Source organism: Aplysia californica, unplaced genomic scaffold, assembly GCF_000002075.1.
Source record: "Aplysia californica isolate F4 #8 unplaced genomic scaffold, AplCal3.0 scaffold00569, whole genome shotgun sequence".
Lineage (NCBI taxonomy): Eukaryota > Metazoa > Mollusca > Gastropoda > Aplysiida > Aplysiidae > Aplysia > Aplysia californica.
The window spans coordinates 449,537-459,536 of NW_004797839.1; the positions used below are offsets into that span (position 1 = coordinate 449,537).

Here is a 10,000-nt window from a genome sequence, read left to right on the forward strand (position 1 = left end):
AGCTTACGAATGTTTATTTGACTCCTTTTTTCATAGAATTCATGACTGTGCGCAACGATTTAAATAAAAAGATTTTTAAAATTTTATTTTGCTACTCGAAACATAAATTGACAGCATAGAGAAGTTTGTAGAAAAAAGGCTTGAAGCATCTTGATATAATTGTTTTGCTCTGTCGTTTACTTTATGTGTCTTTCTTACGTCATTAATTTCTTTGGGAATCTGGTCAACAGTTCTACTACCATAGACCAAACAGGACAGCAAGAAAAAGGCCCGTGGCATTCGTTAATGAAATGGACTTCTAATTTGCATTTCCAATGCTATTTTCAACATTAGAGTTTGATTTTCGATCAGTGTTTCATGCAACCAATACCAGCTGCTTAAAAAATATCGTCTCTCCAACATTACTCTCTCTCTCTCTCTCTCTCTCTCTCTCTCTCTGTCTCTCTCTCTCTCTCTGTCTCTCTCCTTCTCTTTACCCATCCTTTCCCCAACCTCTCTATTTCTCTCTCCCTCTCTCTGTGTCTCTCTGTCTCTCTCTCTCAGTCTCTCTCTCAGTCTCTCTCTCTCTGTCTCTCTCTCTGTCTGAGTCTGTCTGTCTCTTCCACTTCATCTGCAAGTCTCTTTCTCTTGGTCTCTATCCGTCCGTCTCTGTCTCTCTTCAATCTTTCTCCCATCACACCTTCACCCTCTCTTCATACATTATTTCTCTCACACGCACCTAGTCATCCCATCATCACTAAAGCTCCACACTTTTGCTCATACAAGAACAAGAACAACAAGAAGAACACCAAAACCATCATCAACAAGCACACCACCACGCTAACAGTCCGTGCACTCTCTCAGAACTTGAGGTTTCCGATGCTGGGCAGGTCCGGCAGTTTGATGTCCTTGATCTTCTGTGGGATGTTCATCTCCTTCACGGCCGACACGGCACGGGCTGGGGCCGCCGAGATACCCGCCTGAGGGAGGAGACAACACACACAAATACGTCACTCATTGTGTTGGTTTGTTTGTGTGCTGGCTCCTTTCTTTCTTTGTGTGCGTACAAATAAAGAAAAACATAAGTAATTTTGTTTGTCTGTTTCTTTCTGTGTGAGCACAAAACAAATTAGAAATTAGTAATTTTGTTTGTTTGTTTGATTGTTTGTTTCTTTGTTTGAGCACAAAACAAACAATGAATTAGCTATTTTTTTTGTCTGTTTGTATGTTTACTTATTTGTTTTTAGCGTGAGTACAAAACTGCTGTAAGCTAACAAAAGACCTATTTTTATTTCGGTGCCATAATTTTTTCCTTGCTAAATCGAAAGCCTGATCAGTTACCCTACTTGTGTGGAAACAATCAAAGTGAAACTCGGACTAGTGTTTGAATAAATCAGAATTCAAATTTTGGAACCACTCTATTTTTAAATGGTTACGCTAACTAAAAAAACTCTTTTTCGCGAAACTGATAAGATTAAAAACAGGCGTTTTGTCAGCTTTTGGTAGATTAGTGATTTTGTTTGTTTCTTTCTTTCTTTCAGTGTTTGCTTCTTTGTTTAGTAAAAGAAGAACATAGGAGCACAATGACTCATTAGTACAGGGTTACAGCAACAACAAAAAAGAAAGGCAGAGGAAAAAAAGGGGAAAGAAAAAAAAAAAAAAGCGAGTAATTGTTTGTTTTTGTTTGTTTGAAGAAAGAGCAGCACAGAGGCACAAGCGTAGTCCAAGCACAACATGGAACCCAGCTCTACATAATAACTTCATCGACCACTTGTGGCTAGACTACACAATGTGAGGAACATCAACGGTATGCACCTCTGCCTTTAAAACATTTTTTTCACATTTCATTTTAAAAGTAGGTGTTTCTACGTCCCCATCAACACAATTTAGATAATTTACCAGGCCCTGAACTTTTCGAATCTAAAAAAAAAGTGGGAAAAAAACCCCTAACATATTCAAAAATACGCCACGACAGAACAATTGTAGAGTAAGTTCATAAGTATGCTTGTTTCAACTTCATTTTTATTATTTTTATTTTTTTAAATTTCATAATTTAACTTGTTTTTTTTTTAAATTTCCTTCCAGCAGCTGTGTTTTAGCCAAAAGAATGGAGAGAAAGTTTTCATTGAATATCTCAGTCTTCCTGCTAAGATGTCGTATACCTCGGAACTCAGCCTGGGTTGGCCTTGACAAGCAGGGTCAGAAGACCACGTTCTTCATCATCTAAATTGTATGGGTGGGGTAGTAAAAGCACCTTAGTAAAAAAGGAACATTTAGTTCTCTGACACAATGACTTATTGTCAAATAGTAATAAATATGTTCACGGAATGATAAACTTTCCCCGTTATTATTTTTAGAACTGTTTTAGCATAATAATATTTTGATATCAATAATATTGTCATTATTGTTATATCACTAATCTTAATCATCATTCGCATTATTATTATTGTTATTATTACTATCATTATTATTATCGTTATTATTATTGTTATTATTATTATTATCAACATTACATTAAAACCTGCAGTAGGGGAGTGAAGAAATTTCTACAATTTAAACGGTTTTTTCCCTCGGAAAATGTATATGCGTATTTCAAAATGATTGAACAAACTGTTTTTGACGAACTGTGACAGCACTGACGTTCTTGGTACAGAAACAGCTTTGTGCAAGACTGGACAACGAGAATATATAATAATATATTCACATGCTTCCACAAGGGGCCTCACACTTACACGGTGAGGCTAACCAACACGGTGGATTGTGTCATTGTTATTTACTTTTTTTCTTAAAGACTGGTGGTAGTAACAAAGTGGACGAGTGAAATATCTTGAAAATAAAAATAAAATATATTTTGTTAAATGCAAAAGCCCAGACCAAACAGACCAAAACAAGTGCGGACTGCAAAAATACAAAAAAACAAGGACAAAGTCAGAAGAAAACAAAAAGTAACAGGAAAAACAAAACAAAAATTTAATTTTTGTAAAAAGCATCTATCCTAATCACACCCCACTCCCCCCCCCCCCCCCCCATCTTGAAAAAAAACCCTCCCCTTCCTGCACACACACACACACACACACACACACACACGCACACAACGAAAAATGTACTGTAACATAGAGTGAATTTATAAAGATTCTAAAATTTGAAAGAAAAGTTGACATTGATTTTACTGTGAAGGTTTCACACCCCTATTGACAAAATTCAGGCCTCTTCGATGCTGCCTATTTAAGGTCAACCGGGCTGTCTGGGTATAGGGAGGAGAGGTGGAGTCACGTGTGTGATAAATCCTTCGTGTTGGTATTACACTTATGAAAGCTTAACAATAAAAAAGAACAATGAAAAAAAAAGCAGCATAAAAAGACTACTTGTTTACATTGTAAACCCCGATTCATTATTTATAATTTATATCATTATACATTATAATCATTTCATTATTACTCAAGACAATCCAAGTAACCACCTCTTAAATAACCTAATAGTGTTGATAGGGATGTCAAATACTTCACAGTCTTGCACCTTCTACACCAACAATACAATGTATCTGAAATCACGATCAAATTTTACACCTGGTATGACAACTACAAAATAAAATGCTTGCCCAGTTGAGACTTTTGTAGAGCGCAACATTCCCAGCGCTCGGGATGGTGTATTGAGCCGTGCAGCTTGGCTGCATGACATGTGCGTACATTGAAGGCAGAGAGAGATGGATTGTATGACGCAAACAATACACCAGGTCTGTGCGCTGTTTGGAACAAACTCCGATTTGTGACTTATGGGTTTTGAGTTTGTGTAGAGAGACGCACATCGGCACATTGGCGGTAATTTAGTGCATGGAAGAAACAAGATAGATAGACAGAAACAACAGATGGAAAGAAAAGAAGTAAGACCTACCAATGGTGCTCTTTAACCCCACACGCGGCTTTGGGGGCTTTTGTAAGCTGTAACGACTGCCAAAGGTATTGAGAAATCTCCCCTTTGAGGCCAAAGTGATTACGGTAAAAGCTCGTGTTCCGTGAAATTCAAGTTTCATTTTGTACTTCCAACCACAATGGGTCATAGAATACCGTAGATTACAAGCAATACTAGACAGTAGCATAAAATGAAAAGAAGGAGAAAAGAAAAGGACGACAGATGTTTGATAGAAACAAACGAGCAATGAAAGCAAAAACAAACATTTCCAAAAGTCTTTGTACGCCCCAGTCCACACAATTTAGATTGTTTAGGAGGCAGCCTTCCGACCCCGTCTGCCAGACAACCCAGGCTGACAGGGATACAACATCTCAGCAAAAAGACTGAGATACTCTATCAAAATTGTCTCCTCAGGAATCGAACTCCAGCCTCCTACATGCGACAGTGAAACGCCTAACCGCTACACCACAGACGCCGGTGCAGAAACAAAGAGAAACAAAAAGTAAACCACAGTGTGGGTCACTTAGGAGGCGGGCTGTTTCACTTAGGAGGTGGGCTGTTTCACTTAGGAGGCGGGCTGTTCCTCCCTGTCTGATGCCAAGGAAGCCTGGATGGAATACAGAAACCCAGCTTACAGGCGGAGCTCCTTGGTTTAAAATTGAAAAAAAAAAAGTTTGGGAGTTTTCCCACTTTTCTTTTCACATGAGTAATACTAAATTGTGTAACAAATAAGTAATCTTATAAAAATAACATTTTGGTGCTTCAATCAGTGTTCACAGCACCACTATTTAGAAAATAGAAAATTGACATTTCTTTTTCAAGTCGTGGCCGATTTTTTTCAGTTCCTTGTTTCTTAAAAAATCGCAATTACATTAGATCGGTATCACCCAAGACGGGTGCTAGGATTAACTCAGCAACAGAGACATAATCCGAGTGGGTTCTGCTGTTGAAAGGACCTTGACCTTCGACGACAGTTTTCTCCTTTGTTTGTTTGAGTGAACAGAAGCACATTGACACAATAATGGTCATTTAAAGCTGGGGAAAAGTAAGACAGACAGACAGAAACAACAGAGGGAAAGGTAAAAAACACCCAGTAGGGCCTACCAGTGGCGCCCCCCCCCCCCCACACCCCCAACTACCCGGACCTCCTCCTTTATCCTTAATATAAATTAAGTCAAAAGCTAAACTTTTCACACGGTACTTGATTGTTTCAGCAAAGAAAAGCACAAAGTTACACCAAGGATCACATTTAAGTTCCAGGAAAACGCCACACAGATAGAGAACAAACTGAAAAAAAAATGGTATGTTTAACACCCCAATCAACACTATTAGGTTATTTCAAGAGGCAGGGCCTCTTGAGTTTAGCGTCCATCTCCGTAAGGACCGAACCAAAAGGAAAATTTGTCTAAAGTGCCTTTCCCAAAGACACAACACAATGTCAAACCAAGCTGACGCTCGAACCCCCAAACCCCCAACCTCACGATTACGGGTGCGGCAGCCTAACCACTAAGCCACCGACGCCACTGAATAAACTAAACTGAGAGAAAAGGAAGAAAAAGTGGAACATAACAGTGGCACTCTTCAACCACCCATCTCTCAAAGAGTAAAGCACTGGTGAGTAGTTCCACAGACAAAGGTCAGTCTTTGTCTTTTATTTCTGAAAATGAGTGGATAAGACATTTGGTGATTTTTTATTATGATTTTTAAAAAACGTCATTTCTTTAACTTAATACCATTGACTTCTAATTAAGCCACACTTTTCACATGATGACATCAAGTCAGAACAGATGCGTCTCGAGTATAATAAATAAAAAGTGCCATGCGTGCTTCCAATAATAATTGCATTTCTAATATAAGATAATTAACAAGAAGCTGCATGATACAATTCCCACATGCCTTTGGTGAAAACTGAAAGAAAAAAAAAACTCAACCAAAAGGATAAAAGTGCATACCCTGATATAAGTACAGGTATATAGAACCATGCACCGCCACAGACATGCTGAAGCAAGCCAGGCGTGGTCACTGACCTTTTTTGCTCATCTATGTACTTTCTTTTTATTCCCCCCCCTCTCTCTCTCTCTCTCTCTCTCTCTCTCTCCCTCTCCCTCTCTCTCTCTCATTCCCTGCACCCCAAAAAATTGCGATGTTCTCGTCCCAGACTTTAACTACGTCAAAGTATGTTTTTCAACATAAATATGACAAACATAGCAACATCCCCCCCCCCCCCTCAAAAATAAAACAGTGTAAAGTGGCGATTAGGACAACTGTTAATGTATGAATATGAAGTTAGTAAAATTTGTGGGTTAAAAAATAAGTGAAAAGGGGCGAGGTGGGACAAGGAGGAGGATATAAATTGACCGGTTTTGGAGCTACAGTAAAACATCTCCCTGCGATTTAGAATAATATTACATAATAATAATTTTTAAAAATATTATAAGAGCATTTGTGCAGCGCAAATTCCCATTCAACAGCAAGCTCTATGGGCTTCACAATCTACATTATTGCTCCAGTAGGCCTGATAGCATTCAGAAACAATCTTTACTTCCTGGAAAGCATACAGTGCAAGTTGTCATTTTACAGGTGCTAAACACTAACATACTGACAAAGATCTATCACTGTCTATGGTCTAGTTCCCCTTCACACTAATCACACCTGGGTGAAATGAGGAAAATTCCTGTAAACTGCATTTCCCAGGGACACAACTTCGGGCGGAGTTTACTCTCGAAGCCCCGAACCCGCAACCTCACGATTGTGAGACAGGCCAGCTAACCACTGGACAAATATTACAGAATGACCTGCAAACGGCTCATCTATTGGCACGTATGTATCTGTCCGTGCGGGCATCTGAGCACACTACAGTTCAACAGAGAGCGGGAGCATCAGTCACTCAGCCGGTTTTTTCTCTCTTTTTATGAGACGAAAAGGGGTGGAAATTGTTAACTGTAAAAGTTTTACATCCTCATCCACACAATTTCTGTAAATGGGATAGGTAGAGAAACAGGACCTGGACAGTTCTTGTTAGAGGGACATGGACACGGATCTGAATTTGAGAGAGGTACACGGAGGGTTTGGAAAAAAAAAGAGAGAAGTGGGGCTATCTCTTGGTAAAACATGACGAGAATTAAGGAGTCTGACAAGTTTCGATGGTAGGTTTCACTAAACATGTATTAGCATTACTTTTATTTGTCTTTCAATCTGTTTCCTCTTGCAACCAACCCCCCCCCCCCCATTTTTTTGGAGTTTATTGTTTGTTTTATTTTAAACAAGAAAAACAAAACAACGGCTGGTAAAAAAACAAACATGAAGAAAAAAAGGTCAGAAAGAATGCCAAAATCAAAAAGTAAAATAAACGCGTCCGCGCCCCAGCATTAAAGTAAAAAATCTTCCTTCTCTACGTCATTATAGTTGTTGATGAAGTGCAGCATGCCCTCTGGCAATGTCAAGGGTAAGGAAGGTTGGGGGGGGGGGTGGAGCGGGAAACAAATTCCTAGCCATATAAAGCCAAAAGCCTTGCCCATCACCAGCCCACAAATTCTAGCCAAGCCGAACCAAGTCTGCCTGTTTTGCAGTTCACGAATCAGAGGTACCATGGCTACTGAAAAATAATAATCCCGGATATTCGTAGAAAAGCACGCGCAGAAACTCAACAGTTCATTGAACATATCACCTAATACACTGTATTATGACAACTTTTATAATAATACAAAGTGAAAAATCCAGAAATAAGGACTTCCAGATTTGTCCAGAATTCTGAACTTCTCTGAATTTCCGGATTCATCCGGAGAATCAGCACCTCTGACGAAGACATTCATCCACTGCAGTATAGACAACCAAACTTGGAACCAGTCTAATTCAGCCTAAATTACGCCAAGCCAAGACAAGCAAAGCGCAGCCAGCTCGCCAAGGCAAGCCAAGACACAGGCAAATGTATGATCTGGAGCACCCGCAGAACAGAGGGTGGTACGGTGAGGCGAAAAGTTGGAGGGGGGGAGGGGGGGGTGTCTCGTTATGCTCAGTCCAGCCAAAAGTAACGTTTGTGGGGTCGGGTAGGGAAAAGTAACAGTGGATAGGTTGGCAGTGGGGCAGGTGAGTGGTGGTGATGGTGGTAGTAGCTGGAAAAATAAGAATATAATAAACGGGGGAGAAAAATGCGGATGCGGAACTTTGGCAGGAAGAGGTATGGCAGAAGTGGGAGAGTTTGTTGAGTTTACCAACGTCTCTGCTCCGCCTCCCGCCCCCCCATCTGTTGCCCGTCCGTGCTGGTGGTGGTGGTTGGGGGAGTGGGTTGGGAAAGGGGGGGAGGGGGTTGGGATGTACTGCCGGTAGACATGACGCCAAACAACAATACATGGACAACAGCACAACAACCACGAGTGGGGATGGGAGGATAGAGGGAGGGAGGGAGGGAGGGAGGAGGTCCCAGAACACCTCCTAGCCTGATGGAGCGGAGCAGTCACATGCGCACACCGAGGGGCAGGAAGGCGGACTGTCGCTGAGACATGTTGCCTCCCTGTATGCCGTCCGTCTCGCCGCTCTCCTTGGCGCGCCCGTACACGCCCGCGTTGCCGCCGATCTTGTGCAGCGCTCCCAACACTCGCTGCCTCGCCTGGGGTTTGAGGTGGGAGGTTTTCAGTTGTTGAGTTTGAGGAACAAACAAACACATCCACGCAACCATGACCGCTTGGTGCTTGAAACAAGATAGCCAGAAAGAAGAAATACAGGGAAGGAAAGAAAAGTAGGTCGGACCTACCAGTGGCGTCTTCTAGACACCGCCCTCACCTACATGTACAGACATACCACACACACACACACATACACACACACATACACGCACGCACACCTATTTGCTGTAGAGGTTTCATAGCTTCCCCATCCCAACCCCAAATCGACAGAATTAGGTAGGGTGTAGGGTAGGGGTTTCTTCCGCTCGCTGCAATCAGTATTTTCTGTCGCACATGGGCCCAAATAATCACCACATTCATCACCACCATGGCATATCATTAAATGTTGGCCAGCGAAACAAACACCAGCGTGCCTCGTCGAGTGCCTACATAATGGGTAAGAAGCACAGCGACACAATAGAGGGCACTATTTTGCAGGGAAAGGGGAAGACAGACACACAGAAACAACTGGGGAAAGACAAGATCTTCCAGTGGCGCGCTCCAACTACCCAGGAGAGAGTTTTGGAAGCACAGCACACATTTTGGGAGAGACACAAGTATACAGCACAGACTAGAACCCGACCCTCATACAACATGGTACATTCACCCTCCTGGTCTCAGCCGTAGCAAAACTATACATTTCAATAAGACTGTGTGCATGGATGGTTGGTGGGAGCTCTAGTGAGGTTTGCTTCCCATTTTTTTATATATCACACATCCCCTCCTCTCCTCTTTTGCTTTGCACGTTGCTCTCCAGAGACACTTCTAATTGTCGGCGCTTACATGATCTATTTGTGCTGCAAGCACCTTAAAACTTTCACTAAAACAACACAAAACGGCATGCAAGGCTGTGCATGTCGTTGTGAACCACCACTTCTGCAAGCACAACTAAGATGATGCTTCGTGATGTCATTCTGTCACATGATGTAAGGCAGCCAACCAAAAGAGCATTCTCTGAGGATTCCTCGCAATCTAGGTCAGATAACGAGATTTGTTTACACTCTGTAATACAACGATTTTTGGACAGGGTGGTTCCTTTTCTTTTCTTTAATGTAGGTGTTTTAGGGCCCCATCGACACAACTTTGGTTCATTAAGGAGACGGGCTTCCGATCTGCTTGTCCGGACCAGCCTGGTCTGAGAAGTGTACAACAGAACATAAGACAGGCGGGAGATGAAAATACTCCTTAAAAAAAAAAAAAACCTTTAAATTTTTTTTATATTACCCCTCATGTTTTCTGCGCACAATGGTGAAGCTCACAACTGTTACAAGACAGACACCAGTCACAAACAGAAACAAGAGGCGGCAAAAAAGTCAGAGGTACCAGTGGCACCCTCCAACCACCCAGGCCAGGTCTAAGCGGTGCACAATGTGTGGTAAGGCGGGACACACGAGCAGTGGAAGCGGCAAAGGAAACCACAGGAAATGGTAAAGGTAAACTTGAGCCAAGTT

At 41.6% G+C, this 10,000-nt stretch overlaps 1 protein-coding gene across 2 annotated transcripts in view; it reads right to left on the minus strand.

The window, feature by feature from the left end:
- Positions 1–567: 567 nt before the first annotated feature.
- Positions 568–10,000, minus strand: part of LOC101860922 (AP-3 complex subunit sigma-1) — a 25,439-nt gene continuing 16,006 nt past the window's right edge. Inside the window, exons 6-7 of one of the 2 annotated variants that reach the window (XR_220898.2) lie at positions 8,100–8,494; positions 568–959 (exon numbers count right to left, since the gene is read on the minus strand). Coding sequence is in view for 1 of the 2 variants with exons in the window: in XM_005107016.3 (XP_005107073.1) it covers positions 840–959 (120 nt within the window). In the remaining variant the exon portion in view is untranslated. The remainder of the gene's footprint in view (positions 960–8,099; positions 8,495–10,000) is intronic. The other variant, XM_005107016.3, reaches the window with a different exon arrangement.